General features: G+C 57.5%; 1 protein-coding gene across 3 annotated transcripts; it reads right to left on the bottom strand.

Annotated features, from left to right (window-relative positions):
• Positions 1-1,049: 1,049 nt before the first annotated feature.
• Positions 1,050-21,971, bottom strand: TEF (TEF transcription factor, PAR bZIP family member). 3 transcript variants are annotated; one of them, XM_084879133.1, is made up of 4 exons: positions 21,803-21,971; positions 9,223-9,540; positions 5,528-5,748; positions 1,050-4,397 (listed from the first exon to the last, which is right to left on the bottom strand). In XM_084879133.1, the coding sequence occupies exons 1-4, from the start codon at positions 21,903-21,905 to the stop codon at positions 4,182-4,184; spliced, it is 858 nt and encodes a 285-aa protein (XP_084735259.1). In that variant the 5' UTR covers positions 21,906-21,971; the 3' UTR covers positions 1,050-4,181. The 3 variants fall into 3 exon arrangements, with proteins under 3 accessions (XP_084735259.1, XP_084735258.1, XP_084735257.1); XM_084879132.1 differs by lacking the exon at positions 21,803-21,971 and adding an exon at positions 14,238-18,147; XM_084879131.1 differs by lacking the exon at positions 21,803-21,971 and adding an exon at positions 13,736-13,972.
• Positions 21,972-23,561: the final 1,590 nt, after the last annotated feature.

The following is a 23,561-nucleotide window of genomic DNA, read 5'->3' as shown; positions in this document are numbered from 1 at the left end:
TCTGCCCGAGTCCGGATTGGAATCCAGGCCCGAGTGGATGCCCCTCCCGAGCTTGAGGCACCGGCAGACTCAGAGCTGCGGGGGCCGAGCCTGGCGCGCTGAGCAGCCCCAGCTCCCGCGGACAGAGAAACTGCTCACGGTGAAGCCTCCTGCTCCCCTGGCCCAGGTGCAGCCCGCGTGGTGGGAGGACTCACTGAAGTGAGAAGCCGATGGCAGTGCAGGAGGGGCTGGCTGGCGGGGGGCACCAGCCCTGAAACCTGTTTCTCATTTCCTTTGCTGCTCGCCCCTCTGGCTGGCAGCCTTCCCGGACTAGCTGCCGTCAGGAGCTCCCAGCCTCGGGAGGTGTATGAGGAACACTCAAGGAAGGGGCCTGTGCTTGGCTTTGGGAAATCTGTCCGCCAGGGAGCCGGGGGGCAAGAGGAGCTGAGTTGTGCCGGGTACTCACATATCTGAGCAGCACCTCACATTGCCAAGATAAATAGCTCAGGGACTGGAGGGACTTGCCCCAAACCAGCCACACACCTGGTTGGAACCCGGCGGCACCCCGCCGTCTGCTGGGCCCACAGCTGCTGGGTCTGAGGGCTCACCTCCAGGGAGTCACGACCATCTAACCCCTGCCCCTGCCCCACGGCAGCTGCACGTGCTGAGCACCTGGGAGGCTGGGTCCGTTCTTCAGACAAGGAGGGAATGGTGCTCCAGGTTCAGGAGGGAGAATGAGAGGGAGGCCGAGCTGGAGGCCCTGTGAGCTGTGAGGAGGTGGAGTGTGAGACACCCCGTCCCAGGCTGGGAGCTTTTCACGAGCAGGTCCCTGTCTACCAGCTGTACAGCACTTCATTGTTCAAAGTGCTTCTGGTCTGATGTTGTCCTTCCTCGGTAAACTGTGAGGTAGGCAGGGATTGCTGCCACCTGGCAGGTGAGGAAACTGAGGCAGAGAGCGGTCCGGTGACTTGGCCACGGGTGCCTGGCTTGTGGTGCAGAGGTGCCAGGGAAAACCCTCCAACGCCCAGGCCCACGCACACACAGAGGAGACACAGAAGACAGCCCCACAATTCTCATCTCAAAATATTTAATTTTGTTTTGAAAAGGTTACATTCCCGGCTTCCCTCCCCGCCACATCACTCGGGCCACCCGCGGTGACACACGCGCACGCACACCCGCACATAAGGCAGCGGGCCGGGGCTGCCTCTGCCTGCCGGCGGGAGGAGGGGTTCCCCCCGCCTCCTTCCCCAGCACAGAGAACAAAAGGGGCTCCTGGAGCCCCAGCCCCACAGGAGCCCGCACAGCCCGCACTGTCACGTCACATGCACTTAGAAAAATAAACCAAGTGGTCATCTGGCGTCCCCAACACCACAAAATAGCAACACCCACCTGGAAGTCACCTTCGCCGTTTTCTAGAAAAATTTATTGCACTTAATTAACAATGTTCACGGAGCCCCTGGCCCTCTGTGTTCCATGAGCTCCGGGCCCGGCAGGGAGCTGCCCAGTACAGAGGGGCCCCCTCGGCTGGCCCCCAGGCCTGCACCCCGCCTCGGGGTGGACTGTGGCCGCCCAGCATGCTGACACTCACCAAGTTCACTGCCGAGGGCCTTCTCCCAGCTCGGGACCCAGGCAGGCACACCTGCCTTTGGCCACGGTAATGGTTACCCAGGCCCTCCCACACGGCTGCTGCCGCGGTGGAAGTCCTCTCAGTAGACATATTTCTCTATCTAGATATACATTTATTACATTCTTGCAACATTCTAGCTCATTCATGATTTGTCTGTTCTGAGGTTGCAACAAAGCTGCCAGGAAAGACAGGGCGCCGAGGAAGGGCGGTGCCTCCCGCCCGGCACCCCCGTGGAGAGCCATCACGCTGGCTCCCCTGGCCTCGGTGCTTTTCAGACGTCCCAGGTCTGAGCAAAGGAGCCTCAGTCTTTGGCCTCAGCCCCACGACGGAGAGGGGCCAGGAGGGAGGCAAGGAGACGCCCGATTCCATGATGGAGACGAGCAGGCACCAACCCTCTCCTGAAAGGACTCGATGTTGGGCCTGGGAAGGAGACGCGCTTCCCTGAGCACCCCTTTCCCCAACGTGTCCACCCGCCTGGACATCTCCTTCCCGTCTCCCCAGGCCCGGCTCAGAGGGCTCTCCTGAAGAGGCCAGCAGCCACATTCTTTCCAAGTAAGCACTTCGGAAGGAACCACCGCCCGCTGCCTGGGGGAAGGAGGGGAGGGCTGAACAGGCAGGAGGTGGGACCAAGAGGAGAGGTCAGGCCATTATCCCACCCATGGCGTCAGAACATGGACACCATTCAGAGATTAAGTCTCCATTCTTTAAAAAAATAAAAACACAAACCATACACTTTCTGGCCAAAGAAAACGAAGAGCTTTACACTGGAAGCTCCCCTACTTATAACAAAATGAGAACTGCCCTCTTGGTGGGTCGCCAGACCAGAGGGAGAGTGCCCGGGCGGGCGAGCTGCCCAGGGCAGGACACTGACATGCTGGATGCAACTGCCCTGTTGTGGTTACAATAGAGTGGAAAGTGTGAACATGGTTTTTATAGAACCACCAAATGACAGTCAGGGGCCTGGAGGGAGTCCGGGACCTCCCTGGCCGCAGGCACCTGGTCAAGTCCCCAGGGGAGGGGGTCTGCAGGTCCCGGAGGACCATGGCGGTCCCCTGGGCGCGGTCCGGGCCAGTGGGTGGCGTCCCCAGGTCCTAACACGTCATAAAGTCTTCAGGGGTCAGAGCCCGGGTCTTGGAACTACCACTTTAAACAAAGCCAGTGGTAAACGTGACAAAGGGTACCCATCACCTCTGACCCCTCTGAACCACAGGCTGCCTGCCCTGAGCCAGGGAACGCACCTCTCTGCAGGCGCCCGCTGGCCACAATGAACAGGGCAGTCCACAGATCTCCTCACCGCCCTCCCGGGGGAGCAGGACGGTCCAGCCGGACACAAGAGAAAACAGCTGGGAGGTAGTGAAGCCACAGCTGCAAGGACCCTCCACATAGATGGCCGGGCTGGTGTGGGTGCCCACACCTTCAGGGACCCAGCCTGAGGGGAGGCTAGTGGATCAGCGTCCCGAGAACCGGCTGTCCCGTGAGTTGTGCTGTGACCCTGGCTGGCTGTCCTGCCCAGCGGGTGGCTCTGGGCAGCTCGCACAGGAGAGGGATCTTGAATCAAGAAGCGGGAAGCCCTCTTCTGCTTTCCTCTGGCCTGGCCCACACCGGAGAGCAGAGCAAGACAAAATGGAGACACAGGGCCCAGCTCCCTGCCCGCAGTGCAAGGGGCTGCGGAGGCTGGTTTTCTGAACACCATGCAGAAGGTGCACCCTGCCTCCAGGAAAGGAAGCTTCGTAGAGGAGGGGGTTTTCCTTTAAATCCAAGATCTGAGATTGATCGCTGGGTGAAGAGAAACAGGCCAGAGGCCCAGTCTAGAAGGACGAACAAGATTCGGGCGGTATCCACAAGTGACCGGAGAGGAGGAGATGCAAAGCCCCTTTCAGCTCTGTGATCAGGGCGCAGAGTCTGGCCGACCTGGGAGTCTCCTTCTCAGCAGACGAACAGAGACAACCTCCAGCCAGCGCCTCCTCCCTGGCTTCCAGGCCTCGGAGCCACAGAGCAAAAGGGTGTGGGAGCCACGAATGGTTGGGTGCACTTCTGCTGCAGGCTCCAGACCCAACCCCGCTCCGGCGGCCTGGGACCCATGCAGACACTATGGAGGAGCAGGTGTCTTTCTACCGCTGAGGGAGATGGAAACGGATGCTTCTCTCAAACTTTCTGGGGTGAGGTGGACCACAGACAGTCCACCTGGAAACACCCTGCTACCTGAGAAGACGCGACAGCGATGGACTCATTCTGCGGAGACTGAGGGAGTCAGGACGGCTGAGCGCCCTGGGAAAGGAGAGCTGTGCTCCAAGGTCCCCTTCTGATCCAACTGGGACGTCCCAGAACAGAAACGAGGGCTGACGCACCCGTCTACGTCGATTCCCTCGCGGCCTCCCCGCTGAGGAGGCTGGCTCCCTGGGGAAGTTGCCACGCGCTCTGGCCACGTGATAATGAAGCTTGAACATGACCACTCCCGGAGCAGGTGCGCCGCCACTGGCCGGCGAGGAGTCCTCAGTCTCCACATGGTGGGGTTTCGGGGAGCCCTCAGGCAGAGGCTGGGGTGCAGGCAGCGCGGCCTGGGCGAGGCCATGAGTTACAAGGGCCCGTACTTGGTCTCATACTTGGACACGATGGTCTTGCACTTGCCCACCTCCTTGCGCAGCTCGGCCACCTCCGTCCGCAGGGCCGTGTTCTCCTTCTCCAGAAAGGCCGCCCGGATGGTGATCTGGTTCTCCTTCAGGCGCCGTGCGTCCCGGGACCGCTTGGCAGCCACGTTGTTCTTCTTGCGTCGTGTCCAGTACTTCTCATCCTGTGGGAAGTGTCCTGTTAGTCTTTCCTCCTCCCCACAGGGGCAAGCACAGCACTGGTTTAAGAGCCTCTCTCCTCCTGCCAGCTCCCCTACCCGACTCCTCTCATCACTCATCTGGTGCAGGCAGGACGAGAGCGGGGCCCAAGGACAGCAAGGGCCCTCCCTCCCCAGGATGGGAAACAGCCACCGGGGAGGCGGCGGTGGAGGGAAGGGGACTCCACAGACCGGGAGCCTGCTCTGTGCCGCTCCAACATAAAGCACCATCTACACCTGCTGCCCAGTCATTCCGCTTATGGCGGAGGTCCAGGCTCCTGAGGTCAGCTCTGGGCTCTGTCCCTTACTAGCAGCGGAATCATGTGACTTCCTTAACCTCTCACTGTCTCAGTCCCTCATCCTTACAACGGGGTGACAATGACCACCTCACAGAGCTGTTAGGGTTAAGTGAGTTAGAATGTGCACGGTGCCCAAGGATCGCATAAAGGAAGGCTCAGAGAAGTTCACGTTTCCCTCCTCATTATGACGAAAGCCTCAGGAACCTCCCGAGAGGCAGGTGCACTTGTTCCCGTTTCACCGACGAGGAACCTGCGGCCCAGGTAGTGCTAGGTGGCAAAGGGGGTCTGGACCCAGCTCTGCCTAACTCCAAAGCTTGGATGAAAAGCCCTTCCTGTGACCTTTCCAGAGGAGAGGATGGAAAAACTACAGAATCTTCCTCTCCCTGCCCACCCCAGCGCCTATAAAACCATCAGCTTGGAAGCGGTTTGCTCGTCCCTGGGGTGGTGACATACAACTGTCTTTTGTCCTCCCCAGTGAGGGCTTGTTCAGCCCAGTTCCTGTGGCCTGGTGAGTGTTTGCCCACGGCTGGGCTACAGCCAGGGAAGCAAGAACATCAACACAGCCACGGCCAGTGCGGAAACAGAGAAGCCACAGGGAGTCACACCGGGGCCAAATGCGACCTGACTCCCTTTCTCTCTACCAGCTGCTGCAGGGAGGACATGGCGCTGTGCCTGAGCTCAGGCCTTTCTGAGTGGTGTCCATAGGTGGGCGGAACCTCCAGATAAAATCACTGAGGAAGAGGAGCCCTCGGCTCCTGAACCAGCGCGGTACCTTCCCTCACACAGACACCAGGTTACCTTCTGCTCGTCAGGCACGAAGACCTTCTTGGCCTTTTTGATCATGGGCTGGGGCTTCAGGTCCTCCTCTGCAAACTTGTGCTTCCGAGGGTTGAAGAGCTCGCCACCTGGCACACTGGAAAGGACCAGGTCGGCAGGGTCAGGATTGAAGTTCACGTCCACCTCCACACAGCTGGGGTCGATGGGACTGGGCGTCTCCCTCTCCTTTTCCAGGGAGGATTCTGAAAGACAGAGGCAGGTGGTCCTGAGGCAGCCACTGGACAGCAAAGACCCATGTCACATGCCCAGGTACCTGCTTGAAGCTCAATGTTGCACAGCCACTGCTACTTGGGGGGACCAACCCCCAAGCTAGACTGGCATATGGGATTCAAATCAGTAACACAAACAGAGAAAAAATACTTCCCGTTAGGAATAAAATATTCAAAAGGAAACTGAGGCCCTTAAAAAAGACAGGGTTCTCAGCCCCCCCCAACGCCCTGAAATATTAAGCAAACCATGAAATCATTATCCTCCTTAACTCCCTGTGGTTTCAAGCTCCGAAGTAATGAGAAACAGCTGAACCTCGGTGAACCATGATGGGTTGGGGACAGACTGAATAATGAAACAGCTTCCACAATGGACTCCCTAGAGACAGATCTCCGCAGTGCTCAGTCAGTCTTACGACAACTCCGAAAGCACAATGGGTGTTAACCTCATTTTACAGATGAGAAAACTAAGGCTCAGGGAAAGGACATGGTTTTTCCACGGTCACACAGAAGATAAGAGACTAAACTAAAATCTGAGTCTGATTCTGGCTGATTCCAAATCATTCTTCTCTGTTCTGCCTGGCTGCCATTTTATAGTGGACATTGGATTTAAGGCACTTAATTCAATGATTGTTAGAGATAAAGTTAGTTTTTTTTTAAAAAAATAGACCGCCCAGCCAGTGTGGGTCAGTGGTTGACCTATGAACCAGGAGGTCATGGTTCGAATCCCAATAAGGGCACATGCCCAGGTTGTGGGCTCAATCCCCAGTGGGATGTGTGCAGGAGGCAGCTGATCAATGATTTTTCTCTCATCATTGATGTGTCTCTCTCTCTCGCCACCTCTGAAATCAATAAAAACATACACATTGTACATTACTTGGTAGTATCTATAAGAGCTGAATATATGCATATGTCCAACGTCCCAGCCACTCTACTCCTAGGCAAATGACTATTCGAATGCATGCATATATTTATCAAATGACATGTATACAAACGTTCATGGCATTGCTATGCATACCCCCTCACCAGAAGCGCCTCAAATGCCCATCATGTAGAATGGAAACACGTGGTATCATCATACAACGGAATACCACTTGGCAATGAAAATGAACAAGCTCTGCTATAGGCAACATGAATGGTCCTCATAAACAAAGCTGAGGAATGAAGCTAAACAAAAGAATGCACACGACTTACATCTTTCCTATAGAAGGGACTGAAAAATGAAGAGGGGAGATTCTGCCTTCATTTCTTATCTGTATTGTGGTTTTCCTCTGTCACAGGAGTGTTCCATAAGCATGTTCTGTAAATCTATGTTGTTAGTGTGAGGAGATTTTGGTGCCCACATAATTTATGTGTGTACTATAAAGCTAGCTAAAGAAAGCTATACATATAAGCAAGTATAAATGTAATCAATGTATTATAGTTGAAAACAAAAAAGAGGACATAATATACAATTCCATTTATAGAATGTTCAGTAACAAGGAAAAGGAATCTTTAGTGATGGAATACAGACAGTGTCACCTCTGGGGAGTACTGACTGAGTGGGGTCACAAGGCACTTTGGGACAACGGTATTATTCCGGGTGGGAATCTCATGGGAGGGTTCACTTTGTGAAGATTCACTGAGATGTTTACTTACGATGTGGGCACTTTTGTGCACCATATTTAAGAATATTTATTTACTTAAAAACAAAGTCAAAGGAAAATGTTACATAGGGCGTCCAAGGTACAAGATGGGGCTCATTTTCACCTTTGCTTCCTACCCGCAAATGAACCCAGCCCTCTAGGACAACCCAACCAGCACAAAAACAATCTGCCCTCAACGAGAATTTGGCTGAAATCAGCTGAAGCTTCTAACCCGTTTACAGGGGGGAAAACATGATAAATGGGACCACGGGGATATAGTCAGAAAAAAATAGCATGTGCTAAACTCCACAGGATCAATGATTCCATTTCTTCAACAAATATCAAAGAAAAAAAAAATAAAAAGGAGATGGGACGCTATAGATTACTAGAGATTTAAGAGGCATAACTAAATGGAATGTGTGGGTCTTGTTTGGATTCTGATTCAAACAAACTGTAAAACAATAATAGCATTTGAGATAGCTTTTTCAAAATTTGAATGCTGATGAATTTATTGTCAAGTTCAGATGTAAAATTGGTGTTTTTGTTACTTTGTTGTTGTTTTTGTTATTTTTTAAAAAGAACCCTTGTATTTTATACAGTTATTGAAAAATTTATGGCTGAAATGATATCTAGGATTTGATTGTAAATAATTAAGTGAGGGGAATGGAAGAGGTTACAGAAAACAAGATAGGTTATAAATTAAGAATATGGAAGCTGAGAGTGATGATTACATGAATGTTCATCAGAGTAGTCTTTTACTTTTGTATTTGAAAATTTGACCATAATGAAAAGTAAAATTAAAACCAAATAAAACAGAGCATGAGTACTACTCAGTTGGTTGGAGCACTATCCTGTGCACCAAAAGGCTGCGGGCTCAATTCCTGATCAGGGCATGTATGGAAGGCAACCAATCAATGTTTCTCTCTCTCCCCCCCGCTTCCTCTCTCTCTCTAAAAAAGTCAATAAAAACATATCCTCAGTGATGATTAAAATAATTTTAAAAACAGAACAAGAGAATTCTTTGGGTGTGCGTTCCCTGGGATCCATACCAGTGCCGGGGGTCCTTCCAGGAGCCACCAGTTTACATGCCTCTGACTGCCCCTACCGGAAGCTTTGCAGAGACTCCTGAAACAGGGGTCACTGGTCCTTTGGAGGGTTCATGTCCCAGGGGCACGAAAACCAAATAACCAAACCCCAGAGGTAAAACAGAAAAAGGACAAGAGGACTGAGGAGAAATCCTGAAATGTTGCCTTCTTTGTGCCTGTTCCTAAGCAGTACTTGTCTATGGAGTCAGACATCCTGGGTTCAAGTGCTGCCTCTACTACCTACCAGCTGTGTGACCTTGGGCAAGTTACTTAACTTCTCAGTTTCTCACCTACAACACACAGATAATATTATCAATTTGATGAGGTTGTTGTGAGGATTACATATTACTGCCTGGCACAGAGGAAGTGCTAAATAAATGTTAGCTGGTATTATTATCATCATTGCCCAAGCTTCCCGATAACCTGTGGCAAGGTGCACGGACGGGGAGTGGGGAATGAAGAGCTGCTCTGACAAAAGGCAGATGGGATTTCTATCCTGCAAAGCCTCAGACTGAAGACCTTGCTCCAGACCTGACCACTTGCAGCACACCATCCGCCAAGACCGATGTGACTGCCATGTGTTCTTTACCGTGGGGACCGTGCAGAAGGGTGGGGGCAGAGGGTTTCTCTCAGGACTCCCTGGGAGAAGGGGCTCAGTGGGTGTGGAGACACCAGGAGCCCAGTGGGAACTGGACTTCCTCAGACAGGACAGGTGCCCTGCCCACAGGCTCGCCACCCACCTGTGCTGGACACGGTTTCCGAGGGCTGAAAGATGGCGCTGGAAGAGGATGGCGGGGACGCAGCGGAAGAGCTGGCCGATTCCTTTCCTTCCAGCTCCGCCACCGGCAGCAGCAGGTTCTGGGCCAGGTGGGTGGGGCTGGCGGGGATGCCGTTCTCCAGCAGGAACTCGTCCAGGTCCATGTACTCCAGATGGAAGGACTCGCCGTCGTACGGGATGGTCTTGTCCCAGATGGGCGGCATGAGGGAGGCCGAGACGGCCATGGTGCTGGCTGCCGCGGCCTCGTCTTCCTCCAGCTTCTCCTTCCCCTTCTCCTTATCTGCAGACACAAAATCTGTGATGACACTCCACACAAGAGGGTAATTCAATCCCAAGAGGGGAGCAGTGGGCCTCACAGGGCTGGCCCCGCTCTTGAGTCCTGATCCATCCCATGCATTTCAAGAGCCCACTGTGTTCTCATTACCACCTGGCGCTTGACCCAGGCCCACTGGCCTCCTTCAGAGATGGCAGCACATCCTTATCCACGCCTGGGCTCCCCAGAATGCTCCCCACAAGCTCTAAGCTTAATGTGGTTTATTCAGAATGGCTGTGGAATTAGCATTTGGAAAAAAGAGGCCACAAAGAGGAAATGGAATTTCTGAATCTTCCTGCTATCTTATCCCTGTGGTAGGAAAGGTGATTCCTCAGGCCAAGAACTTGTGTTTTCTCCTGTTCTGTCCTTACCAGATATGCTTCTCCGTAGCAACTCAGCCCAGGGCTCGAATCCCAGTTCTGCCAATCAGTTGCTGTGGTGTGTTACTTTAGCTACGGCGTATAAGACGACTTTTGAAATGAAAAAAAGTCAACCAAAAATCGGGGGCAAAAGACCAAAATTGCACAAAAATTACCTGCAGATCTTGACAGCAAAATAAGTCTTTTCTTTGAAGTGGGGGGTAGTCTTATACAGTGAATATAGGCCTAAACCTATGTTATAACTGTAAAATTAGGGGGTCGTCTTATATGCCGGAAAATTCGGTGTATATTTAACCTCTCCCAGCCTCTGAGACACCCATCTATAGATATAAAACTCCAATATGCAAATAGACCAAATTGCAGAACTGAATAACCAAACAACTGGTCACTATGACATGTGCTGACCACCTGGGGGTGCATGCGAACCATGGTGGGCATTGGCAGCAGGAGGCAGAGTGTGGAACATGGCAGGTGTTTGCCACAGTGGGATGGTGGAGCAGATGAGCGGGGGTGCCAGACCAAGGCGAGGTGCTGGTCGCTGTCATCCTGTCATTGGGGCGAGCCTCAGGTGGTTACTGAAAATTCTTTGTTCCCACGCACCACAGTCCCACCTGGTGCTCGCACCTGCTGCCGGCACCGGCCCCACTTACACCAGTTGCCGGTGCTGGAGCTGCCACTTGCACCCGCTGCCGGCGCCCAGCACCAGCCCTGATCACTCAGCGCTGTCAGTGGATACGAATGGTGGCTGCCTGCCCTGATCACCCCTCAGGGCTTCTCCACCTCTCCCTGCTCCTGAGGGGTGCTCAGGGCTGGCAGCCGTCACTCACACCGGCTGTTGGCGCCCGATGCCTATTGCTTGGCGCCATCAGTGGGTGCAAGCAGCAGCTCCAGGCCCTGATCACCCCTGACGTCTTCTCCACTTCCCCCTGCTCCTGAGGGCGATTGGGGCAGCAGCCACCACTCATACCTGCTGATGGCAGCGCCAGCCCAATCACTCCATGCTGTCAGCAGGTGTGAGCAGGGCCAGTGTCGTCAGCACATGGTAGTGATGGCAGCAGGAGTGAGGCTTCTGGCAGACAGGGGACCAGGAGCTACAGCAGGAGGTGCCAGGCAGGGGCACTGAGAATGGGCTGAGACCTCCCCCTGTGCCCACGGCAGCCTCGCAGTCCCCAGAGAGCACATGAAGTCCTTTCAAGGTGCATAAATTTGTGCACTGGGCCCCTAGTTGTAAGTAACTTTGGTGTAGACTAGAGACAACATATGCCAGTGTCTTATATAGTTCCTGGCAAATGACAAGTATTCATTACTACAGTGAGCTCTTTGATTCTGTGTCTGGTTCATTTCTAGATTTCAGGAGCAGGCTGACCGTGGCCTGTGGGAAAACTTGCATACTGAATGAAGAGTGCTGGAGCTGGCTTTTCAGAACCTTTTCAGAGCAACAATTTCAAGAGAAGTTTATCCCTGAGTAAGCAGAGAAGACTGAAGGCAAGTTTTCAGGGAAGAAGGCAGAACTTAAGAAGAAAGCTTGCTCCCATTCAAAGCAAAACTAATAAATTAGCAGGGACTGAATCTCACCTAAATTGTCTGTCAAAAAGTTACCTGTGTGGATATTAAAGAAAGAGCAAATGAGGAAAAAAAGACGAGAGAGAAAGGTGACAAGGTTCAAAGGAAATCAAAGTGACAGGGAGACTAATCGGCGAAGTGGGAGTTAAAATCATGACAAATTCATACTGGGTTTTCAAATCGAGGGAGACAACTTTGAACTCTGGATTCTGAAGTGAAAAAGAGAAATCAAATATAATTATGGTGAAATAAACCAGTCATGCATGAACTCACAGACCTCAGCCGGCCAAAAAGCCTATTGGTCCAATGAAGATGGACACACCAGTGGGTTAAGAAGGTGGAGGTTTTGACAAACAGAATTTGGTAATGGCTTCTAAGACAAATTAGCCTGAATGCTGGCAACCGTTTTCTGTACCAGGCTTTGGTTGCAAACCAAATGGGAAGAAAGCAAGCCAAGCTGTGGTGGGCTGGGTGGGCCAGATGGCCTCGCTGTTCGGCCCCCGGAGAACTTGACCTGCATTCTGTTCAGATCCACGTTGGGTAGGGTCATGGGGGTCAAAGGAAACAGGAGAAGGAAGGAGACAGAAAAACGCCACACTGAAGGACAAGTAACAGTAAGTTCCAGGTTATACCTGGCCGAAGCAGTTAAGGATATTTTAAACCAATATTTTTAGAAAAGAGAGTTTTAATTGCAAGAGATGATAAAGAATTAGGCCCATCACTCGGGCCACAGGGATTGGCATTGGTGGTTGCCGGTGATACAGTAAACAGCACCAGACTGAGAGCTGTAAGAAGTATGTGACCTTGAAGAAGTATCCCCCTTCCTTTCTGAGCTTCAACTTCCCTCACCTGGGAAGTGCGGATCCTACTCTGTAGGACCGCAGAGGAAGACTAAATAAAACAGGACTCCTGTCAAAGTGCTCTGAGCATTCTGCTAACGTCAAGTAGATAGAATCACTGTTACGGACGGCTCTTACTTGGCGATCTTGAACAAGAACCTAACAGCCGTGCGTACCTGTCCCAGCAGCTCGCCTCAGCCCCAGACTGGAACAAAGCACCGCCTTCAAAGCAGAAGGGTCGCTGCACATGAGGTCCCCACGCAGGAGGAGAGTGCCTGGTCTCACCTGATATGCCGAAGCTATTTATAACCCAATGGAGACAAGCCATGGGAATGGGAGCCTCAGCACACACCCGGGAAAGGGAGGTGGCATTTTAAGAGAGAAATTAATCCCCCAAGACAGGTCATCCACAGAAGGCCTATTCCACCTCAGACCCCTTCGCTACACCCATGGTCTTGGAGGTTCAAAGGTCTCAGATGGAAACCTCCACCTGAAACCACAATAGGTGGTGCTCTGCTGCTCCCCGAACCTCACGTTCCCAGGCCAGAAAAACAAGGCCAAACCTGCTTTCCACAGAGGCCCCAGGGACCGGTGTGGCCTGGGGAACAGGATGAAGCTCAGCTCTGCCGCTGTGGCCCCAAGTCCACACCAGGTGAGGGGCCTCATTCTGATCTTCATCCCTCACCTGCCTCGCCCCCCTCCCCTCTCCACCTGAGAAGGTGCCTTGGCATCCCTTCTCCTGGCACCCCTCCCCCACCTGGGCAGCAGCCCTGAGACACACTTCCAGAAAACCTCCATCCAGTGTGTGCCTGGGAGCCGGGAGGAGACAGGCCCTCCTCCCGGAAGGGGGCAAAGCCACACGCTGAGGACAACCTGCCATGCAGATCAGCGCTCCTCCAACTTCAGTGGACTCGGGAGCCACGGAGGTGGGGTGCTCCTGAGGGTGCAGGCTCCTGGCCCGGGAGCTGCGGATTCGGTGGGTGATGGGTGGCGCCCAGGAACCGGCATTCTGAACAAGCACCCCGAGTGGCTCTGAGGTCGCTGTCCCCGAGAAGGCGCCCTAAGGGGCCGCTGCGACCTGCTCCGAACCCCGGCACCTAGCGCCCGCCCAGCCTGCCCCCGAGAACCTCCTCACCGCCACCCCTCTTCTCCTTCCGGACCCTTTTTCCGCCAACGCCCATGGGACCCAGCCTCTCCCAATCCCCCGACCTGGTCCCGCCTTCCCGCCTCGCCCACCAGGCCCTCCGCCAGCCCCGGCCCCGCGCCCCGCAGCGGGCGGGCGGGGACCGCGGCGCCCAGACCTCCGGCCTCCCGGCCCCGCCCTCGCCAGGCCCCGCCCCCGCGAGACCCCGCCCCCGGGCCGCGGACCCCCGCCCTCACCGAGGCGCGCCTCGCGCGGGGGGTTCTCCATCAGCTTCCTCAGCACCAGCGGGAAGGAGCCCGGCAGGCCCCTGTCCCCGGCTGCGCGCCCCGGACCCGGGCCCGGCCCCGCCTGCGGCTCCACAGGCGGCTTCTTCCCGCCGCCCGTGTCGGACATCGTGCTCCGCGCCCGCTCGCGCGCCGCGCCTCCCCCGCCCGCCCCCCGAGGAAGGCCGGAGCCGTGCGACCCGCCGCAGCTGCCAGCACGGGCAGCTACTGCGCAGGCGCCCCGCCGCTCCCCCGCCTCCCTCCATCCCTTCCCCGCCGGGGGACGAGCTCTGGGCTATTCATTATTCATGAGGCCAGGCCAGCGTCCCCAGACCGTGGCCTCGGATTGGCCCGCCCGGCGAGGAGGGCGGGAGCAGCCTCCTGAGCCGGGATTGGTCCGGCGGACGGGGTGAGGGAGACACGTGCGGGGCCAGGTGAGGAGCAACGCCAGAGGCCCCGCCCCGCCCCCGGTCACCTGATGGGCGCCGGCCGGAGTCGGTGCCGTAGGCCTCCTTCGGCGGCAGCTCCTTCGCTTCTGCCGGAGGTTTCACCTTCGCCTTCCTCTTCACAGCCCCCACTCTCCTCCCAGACCATCGCGACCGCTCTCTTTTCCCTCTCATCCCAGTCTCGCCGCCTTCGCGACCCGACACGGAAGGGAGGCGGGGCTGGGGGCGGCCGGGAGGGCCTATGACAAAGCCCGTTCGGGCCGCGAGGCCCGGCCCCGCAGGTCACGTGGAGCCCCAGCCGAGGCCAGTCGCTCGGGGAGGAGGAAGTGGAGGAGCAGCCAATGGGGGGCGGGGGCGGGGCCCGAGTCTGTGCACGAGGCGCAGCACGTGCGGCCGCTGCGGGGATGGCGGGGCGGGGCGGGGCGGGGCGGGGCGGGCCTTTTGTACCGGGCGCTGCCCGGGGTCGTGGGGCCGGGACACGGATTCGAGCTCGCACCCCTCCTCCCTCGCGACCCAGAGGTTGGCTGAGGGCAGGGCGGGGGTGGCGGCTGCCCTTCCCCTAGGGGTGGCCCGAGCTGGAGCCGGAGCAGCCTGGGCCGCCGCCGGAGGGGGTGTCGGGTTCCTCACGGATCCCTGTCTGGTGCGGGCGTGGCGGCCAGATAAACAGTAACGTGGCGGGAGCGTTCCTGAGGCCGGGCCGGGGTGAGGTGAGGGGGAGAGCAGGGCCCAGCTCCGAGCCAAGGGCTGGGGGACCGTCTGCTGTCCTCCCCCTGGCGTTTGCATTAGCTGTGACCTTGGGAGAGTCCAGTCGCCTCCCTGGAGCCTGTTCCCTCCTTCAAGGGCTTGGACCAGAGACTCCCCAAAGCCCTCAGCACTGAGCTCTGCAAGTCTGCTCCTCTGCAGGACCTCCATCCTTATCGTAGGGACCGGAAACAGAAACCAAGCCCCTCCGCATGGGGGCCGAGGACACCGTGGGAAAACCACCTCCGTGGACATACAAACTCTCCCTGGGAGTCCCTCAGGCCACGACACGTGTGAGGGGCGCACACACGTGCAGACACTGCGGGAAGCGGCGCCCACAACTGTCCCGCCTTAGAACAGATCCTCCTCTGCTTTGAGGCCAAACGGGGCAAGACTCGGCCTGCCTCGCTCCCAGAGGGCCGGACTTTGGCTTGTTTATCCCGCATCTGCCAAAGGCGGGGCGCGGGGCGCGGGGCCGGCGCCCGGGTTCGCGGGGAGGGGCGTGGCCGCACCGCCCAGCTCGCTGGCCGCCGTCCGGCCGATGCAATGGGCACGCTGCTGGGAGCGGGGCTACCCGACCGGCTGGGAAGGGGGTGCTGGGAAGGGGGTGGTCGGGGCAGGGTGATGGAGTCTGACTCCAGAACTCAGGTTCACTGGCAGCCTGTAGGCTTCAGGCACTGTCTGGCTTGATAGCCTCCGGCCAGGTGCTTCCTTTCCTCACATGTCACATGGATCCACCTGTGGGTCGTCTGTAGGCCAATGTATGTAAAATGCACAATCGGAAACCTGCAACAAATGGTCGTTTTCATAATTTTTATAAAACTGAAAAAGAAAACTAACAGGTTCACAGCCGGGTGCATCCATTACCCTGGAGGCCAGCCCAGGGCCCATGTCCCTCTCCTCTTAGTGGCAACACTAACTAAATCCGCTGTGTTGCAGGGTGAGTGGGAATTCTGTCCGTCGTTAAGATATCTCTAGGTGAAACTGACCTAGAGGTTTTTAGAAACGAATTTTAAAGTATCTAAGGGAGATTGATTGAAACAATATATGAAGCTTTTTTTTTTTTTTTTAAATAGCTACTTTCGTGGAAAAGAGTCTTGACTGGGTTAGCGTCAAATGTGTATTTTCATGGCTGATGTGACTTTGTGGAAGGGGCAAAATAATTCTCAAGGTATTAGGGCGGGTTTATACAATAACAGTGGAAAGTCCCAGCATTTGTTTACGACAGGAGTGGGATGTACTAAGGATGAAGATTTAGATATTGGTAAAGCTATAATTATCCAAAGAGTGGAAAATGCCGACTCCACTCACCATCCAGCCCAGAGCAACTCAGCTACCAAGCCCAGTGATCTGGGAGGCACGGGTGAGAAGCCAGGCAAGCGGGTTAAGGTTTCAAACGTTGGCTCTGATTTGGTTCTCTGTTCATGTACGGACACTCCCCAGAGAGGGTTTTCCCTCCTGGATAACCACAGGGTAAATGGTGTGTCACCAACACAGCGGGAACACCACAAACATGTTCTCTCTCGTGCCTACTTGCCAGCTGGGAGGGTAGCTGCATCGCGGGCTGGCAGCCGTCAGCAGCGCCCTCGCCCTCCTGGAGGCGGGAGCCGTTCCGTGCTAGTCTTCCTCCTCCAGCTGACCCGCCCGCCCAGAGCCACAGCCGCCCCCTCTGCCCGGTTCCTGTCAGTGAAGTGCAGCCTTGCCCCTTCCCCTTGGGGAGAGGTAAATGTGGTGAGATGTAATTAGCTAATTCCCACCGTGTTTGTGAGCCCTCCAGAGAAATCGGCTCTGTAAAAAGAGCGTGTGGTTACGTGGTTAAGGCTTTAGAGGTAGGAAGTGGCACCTCGGTGCTCCTTAGTAATAGGTGCTCCATGCAGCCACTTCTGGAGGATGGCGTGGTCCTGGGGACAGCTTTGTGGGTTCCATACAGTAAAGTCTCCCCCCGGGCCCTCACCGTCTGGCTCAGTGGAGAGAGCGTCGGCCTACGGACTGAAGGGTGCCAGGTTCGATCCTGGTCAAGGGCACATGCCTGGGTTTTGGGCTCGATCCCCGGTAGAGTGTGTGCAGGAGGCAGCCGATCGATGACAGTCTCTCGTCATTGACGTTTCTCTCTCTCCCCCTCCCTTCCTCTCCGAAATAAAAAAAAATAATAATAAAATCTCCCCTGGGATGCTGACCAGCCATGTGACTGCTCCTGCCTAAGCCGCGGTGGTTTTCTTGGAGGCAGAGATGGGGGTGCTTACCTCACAGAGAGGCTGTGAGGATTAGTGTGAGGAGCAGGGACGAGTGCTGGGCTGGAGCAGTGTGGCAGGAGTGGGGGTGTTTCCACCCTTCCGAGTCCCCAGCTGCTGCTGGGCCTGGAGGAGCATTATCTGGGGGGTGGGGACAGGGCTGTGCGGTGAGGGTCGGCCTCCGGAGTCTATGCTGAGGCGTCTTTGAGCTAGGCTGGCTTTAAACCCTACTCTCTCATGTCCCAGAAACCTGCTGACGACCAGCCCAAGTTTAACTTAACTCAGCGGAGCAGACGCAGAGCGAGTGCCTTTCGGGAAGCCATCACCCCAGCTTGGAGTCGCTTTACACTCCAAGTGTAGAGGAGCCAAAGCTCCAGCCGGGGAGCCCCGCAGTGGTCTCCTCCGCCCCGTACTCCGTGTCTGGTGGGATGGGACCATTCCTTCTTTCGACTCACTGAGATACGTGCTGTGAGTCCGGTGTGTGTGAGGACAGGGCGATAGCAAGGTCCCGCTGAGCTCCAACAAAGCCCAGCACCCTGGGTGCTTTGCCAACACCAAATGCAGGAGAGCACAGAGCTCTGTTCCAGGTGGCAACTCGGTAAATACTGGCTGGCTGGCTGGCTTACGGTCGGTGCCGGTTAACAAGACCTTGCAGAGCCAAGTCCTGTACATTTGGAACGTTATTCACTCAAAATAACAGTTATTGTGTGTCACAGTCGAACTTGGACTAACGTGGCAAGTCCCCTGGCACCAGCCTAACCAACAAACCATGCCTGTGGCTGTGGTTAGCACCTTGGACTCCGTGTGTTCTAGGGCAGAAGTGGTGGGTGAAGGCCCTTCAGTCCTCTCAAGGGCACTGGTTTCCCGTTTGGCTCGCATTTGCCCGCTCCCAGGGTTCAGATTGATTACGGACGGAGAGCTGCCCCACGAGGGCCATTGGCAGAGTGAAGCCCTCAGCTCCAGTCTCTGCCGGACACCCAGGCGCAGTGGCCTTCCATGCAGGATGCACTCCCGGGGCAGCCTGGCCTTGGGTCAGGCCCCGTCCAGATGCAAAGCCATCTGGGAGGGGGGCTTCTGGACACTGCGGTCAGCTTCTGGCCCCGGTGAGATCCAGTTTCTCAGATCAGGGACAGGGGACAGGTGGAGAAGGCAGTTGGGTCCCTGAGGCTAGCCAGCCTCGGAGTGTATTTCCTCAGCATTTAGAAGGTAGTAGGAAGCATTAAGGGAGCCAAGGCCTCCAGCACAAAAGCCTTTCTCCACCTCCTCTTCCCTGAAAGGAAACGCCAAGGTCTCTGGCCTTTGCCTGGTTACCCCCGGCTGGGAGCGGAGGCGACCCCGTGGACCTCACTGAGGCTCACCTCAGTCAGTCCGGCTGCAGGGCGCCCACCCCCGTGGGCCATGGAGCTCCATCCTCCAAGAGGAAGCTGCCCAGCTCCTCCTCTGCACCCCAGTCTCTGTCCCGGGACGTGCCCCTGACTTCCGGCCTGTTCTCACTCAGCTGCTTCCCGGCCAGTCCGGCAGGGCTGATGGCACCCTGTCCCCGAGGGCCCCCGGCACCCGTTTCCAAGGAGACAGCACAAACTTGCAACATTCCGTTGTTTGAAGGAGGCTGTCCCCGGAAGGAGGGTAGAAAGAAGGGCAGGAGGGTCAGATTGCGAATGCGATGCTGGTGGGAGGAGCACGGCCAGGCCCAGCTGCCCGGCACAGTTTGCAAACACTTTCACATGGGATCGCACGTGATCCTGGCAACAAGCCCGTGGAGCAGGCATTCTCTCCCGGTTTTACAGATTGGGGATGGAGAGAGAGGTGTGTCTAGGACTCCCTACGAGGCGGCCCACTCGTGACTCTCGTAGCTGCTCCCTGAGGTGGGGACCCTGCCTGGCCAGCTCACAGCGGAGGCCTGCTCAACCCGTGGCTGTGTTTCAGGCTCCACGGCTCCTTGGGAGGCCCGAGTGGCCAGAGCTGGCGGGAAGAGGGGGACCAGCCTCTGAGCACAGCCAAGGCCCTATAGGATGAGACAAGGGAGGGGTGTAGAGTGCTGACAGCACGGCTTAAAGAAACAGGTCCTTCCAGAAGCTGGAGAAGAGCGAGTGAGCAGCCTGGAACGGAATCCTGCAAGAGGATCCTGGGGAGAGAGGGCTCAGAGACAGAGGGGACATTGAGTCAGGGCTTGGGGTCCAGACCACCCTTGTGCCGGACATGGATTTCTCAGCCCATCAGGAAAGCTGGTCAAACTGGTGGCCCAGAGTGTGGGGCGGCCAAGTGGCCACTGAGACCTGGAGCCGGCCAGCTCTGCCAGACAAAAGCTGCTTCCCTGGGGACGAGGGGCGGGGGGTTCTGTCTGCAGGCTGGGGTAGGGGGCACAGGGGAGAGGGAGAAACCCCAAGTCTGCTCTCAGGGAGCGTCTTTGAGCTAGAAGGCCAGAGGCGCAGGGGGAGCAGTCAGTCCGTGAGAGCACACCTGGGACTTCTCCCACGCCCCTCCCCTCCCCCGGAAGCTCCTTCGCGCTGGACCACGCGCTGCCCTGCACGGGACCTGAGTGTGTGAAGCAGGCAGGGGGCTGGAGAAAGCGAGGCGTTTGTACACAGGCCGCAGCCCCCCACGAGAAACCTGCCTCCTCCATCAGGGCAAAGGGCAAGGGATCCTGAGGGCAGCTGTCTCCGGGGCAGCGGGACTGAGGTCCAAGCCAGAGCAGGGGACCCAGGGGAAGAAGCAGCCTCATCAGCCTAGAGCAGGAGCTCCAGGCCTGCGAGAAGCCAGCGCGGTGTGGCGTGCGCTCTCTCTTTACCAAAGGGTGTGGCCTTCCAGGTGGATTCACTTTTATAAAAGACTTGGAGAGTTGGGGCTTTGGAAGAGGTGATTCCAGGTTGGGGCAATAATGTGGGCGAGGTCTCTGTGGGTGCCCTGACCCCTCGTTTTATCTGCCCCTGGGCACCTGTCAGTCCCACGGGGCCTCGTGCGTCTGACCCTCAGTGAGCACCCGGAGAAGTGGCAGGAGGTGGCCTGAGACACTGGGCCACACCCCTCGACGCACCCAGCTTACGCAGACAACTGACCCGCAGCCGGGGTTGCCAGCACTTGGCAAGGCTCCGGCCAAGACCTCTGGCAAGTCCTCGCAGAGCTGGGCCCCGACTCTGCGCATCCACAGTGAGTGATGGGATTTTCCGGCTGTCCCAGGTCTGCGGACCAGCTGGGACCGGCGACCAGCAGCTGCTGCCACCCTTCGAAGGCCTTGCTCTCCTCATCGGAGGAGGAGCAGCACCCCGAGCTGCCCCACAGCCCTCCCCTGCCCCGCTGGGAGCTGTCCCTGCAAGCCGCTCCCTGTGCGTGCACCGGGCCATCCTGGACCCCACCTTCCCTGGTGCCTGGACCGAGAGGCTAGAGCCCCACCCACCCACAGGGCCGTTCAGAGGTGGCGAGAAGTCAGCTGTGACTCCTCCGCCGGGCTGAGCTGAGGGGTCCAGAGGAGATGGGCTTCTCCGGGGAGCAGCAGGGGTCCTGAGTGTGAGGAGGGCGCAGGGACTCCCTCCCGTGATGCCCGCCTCCGAGGGGGGCCCAGCCGCCCCGGCAGAGACCACAGGTGTGGTCCGAGAGCCACAGAGCCCGGCCCTGAGCTCGGGGACCCACCTCTCTCTCCTCAGGCAGCGTCTCCCCCGAGCAGAGCCTGCGCCCCTCTTTCCCTGAGCCCGCTCCCCGAGGGCTGAGAGAGGGCCTGGGCTTCGCTGTCTGTCCTTAGGCTCCAGGGTTTGGGGTGGGCTGGGCGGCCCGGGGTGACACCCCGTGGGGACATGCAGGCTACCTGGCGGTGAGACACGTCAGCGGCCAGCACGGCAGGAAGAGGAAGCGGCCTGGGAAAGGGCGCTGAGGGGGCCCCGGGTCCTAAGTCAGGTCAGGCCGCAGGAGACAGCAGGGCTCTGCAGTCTGAGCAGCGGGGACCCGGGGTGAGCCCCTCACAGAGCAGAAGAGAGCGGGAGGAACATTTCTTAGGGGATTCGCCTGAGCAGGTGGCCCCCAAAGCTGGCCATGGCCCCGGGTTTCTCAGGCGGGACTTGGGGGACACCGGGTGCTGGCTGCGGGCTTGGCCCCCCGTCCACGCCCTCCTCCGCCGGCTCCCTCGCCCCGTGTTTGCCTGCGGTCTCCTAGGAACGCGGGCTCCGCGCCTGTGGTCCTGTTACATAACAGCTTCCCTCCCTTCCCCGGGCCCAGCCTCCGGCGGGCAGAGCAGGAGCAGGCGCGTGGAAGGCGCTGCCCTCCAGGCAGGAGGCTGCCCCGGTCCACAGCCCCCGCCGCCCGACACGCCGAGGAGGGACCTCACAGGCGCCTGCACCCGGTGCATCCTCTCCTCCCGGCGGGGCCCTGGGCCCGTGCTGGGCCATGTGAGCACAGCACCTGTCAGTGGCCACACACCGGTGGCTTCCGCGAGCGAGCAGGCGGAGGGGCTGTCCCCGAGTTGCAGTGTCCCCGCCCCCCCCCTCTCTGCACCCCAGCCCTTCCTTCCTCCTGCTCAGGAAGGGACCCGGGTCCATAGACCCTGCTGGGGACCCGCGCTAGGCTGGCGATGCCTGTCCCCGCCCCCTCGGGCACCTGGGCGGCCAGCCAATGCCGGCCACCGCCGTTCCTACCTGTCCTCTTCTCCGGCCAAGGCAGGGAGTGCTCCAGCAGGGACTTGAGGACCTCGGGCATGTCCATGGCAGGGGCCACCCCGATCCGGTCGCAGCTCGACATGGCCCGGCAGGAGGAGCTTGCTCTGGGAGTTTAGAAGCAGCTGGAGAGGCAGGAGCTGGCCTGGGAGCCACAGGCTCGGAGGGGGCGGGGCGGGCGCCGGAGGCAGCCAATGGGCGGCATGGGTCCCGGCCCGCCCATCCGCCCCCCAGATTGGCCGGCCGCCAGCCCGGCTGCAGCCAGGCCTTCCCTTCCCGCTGCCTGGCGGGGCGGCCTGGCCGGGTGCCCGCCGCAGCACGTGGAGCCGCTGCGCCAATCCCCTGGCGGAGAGGCCGGGCTGTTACCTAACTTTGCGAAGGGAAGTTCTCCCCTCGGGCTGGGAGCCATGGCCGGGGCCTGCCAGGTGGCAGCCGGGAGCCAGCTCCGTGCCCACAGGGAGGCGCACCGCACCGCCAGGCACACCGGGCAGCGGATGGGAGGGCCTGCCGTGGAGACTAGCTCAGCGGGGCCGTGAGACCCGGCACCGCAGGCAGCTCGGCACAGAGGAGAGACTGTGTGTTGGCACTTACAGGCGTGTGAAGGCGCATCACACGGTCCCCTGCGGGCTTGTGAGCCTCCCCCGGTGGTTTGTGGGTTTTGAAGCTGATCCACACGTGTCCTGCTAGGTGCACGCGTGTGCATGTGACATGCATAATTGGGGCTTTCCACCATCCGCAGAGCCTGAAGCCTGTTCTCCTAAGGGACGTGACAAAACCTGCGGCCTGGTCCCTCTGGCCTTCCGGAGAGGGCAGGAGAGGCAGCTGGGAGGGGGCAGCTCTGCAGACCTGGCTCCGGCTTGTCCTGGATGATGTCCTGCCTCCCAGCCCATCCTCGGAACCTCGGTGACCATTGGCTCTTTGCTGTAGTCCTCTCCCCGGCCCTCTCACCGGGGGACTGGCCTCTGTGGTCCCCAGGCCACTTGAACGTGTGGTTGAAGCCAAGGTTCTGTGTCACCTTCCGCAGAGACCAGCATCAGAGTAGGGGTTGCCAGCTGTCAGTCATGCCACACCCTGAGGGGTCTTGAACAAGCTGTGCAGAGTCTGGGCCTCCAGGCGAAGCCACTGGGCACTGGGACCCTCGGCTGGGGCTGTCTCTGACACGCCGGTGGGATGCAGTAAGCAGTTGCTTCCTTTACTGTAGGTGGTCTCTGTGCAGCCCTCCACTGCTCTCCGAGATCCCACTGCGCACAGAATCACACACACTCCACCCACCTTTCCTGGCCGCTTCCAAACAGCCCTCATCTCATCTTCTAACGACCCCCCCCCCCTTCCTAAGGGCCCTCCCAAACCATGTTGTTTTCCCAAGTTAATGAAAAATTAATGTCAATTTTGAATTTAATAAAACAGTATATGGCTCAAAGCTCAAAACTTTTATATATATATATATATATATATATATATATATATATATGTTATTGATTTTTCACAGAGAGGAAGAGAGAGGGACAGAAGTTAGAAACATTGATGAGAGAGAGACATTGATCAGCTGCCTCCCCCACATCCCCCACTGGAGATGTGCCCACAACCAAGGTACATGCCCTTGACCAGAATCGAACCTGGGACCTTTCAGTCCACAGGCCGATGGTCTATCCACTGAGCCAAACCGGTTTTGGCAAAGCTCAAAACTTTTGATAAAGGTATCCTTTAAACATGTCCTATCTATCCCTGTCCTTCCTCCCTA

Source organism: Pipistrellus hanaki (genome assembly GCF_964339955.1).
Source record: "Pipistrellus hanaki genome assembly, chromosome: 3".
NCBI classification, from domain to species: Eukaryota; Metazoa; Chordata; class Mammalia; order Chiroptera; family Vespertilionidae; genus Pipistrellus; species Pipistrellus hanaki.
The sequence above is the reverse complement of the archived record's forward strand: the minus strand, read 5'-3'. Positions and strand labels throughout refer to the sequence as shown.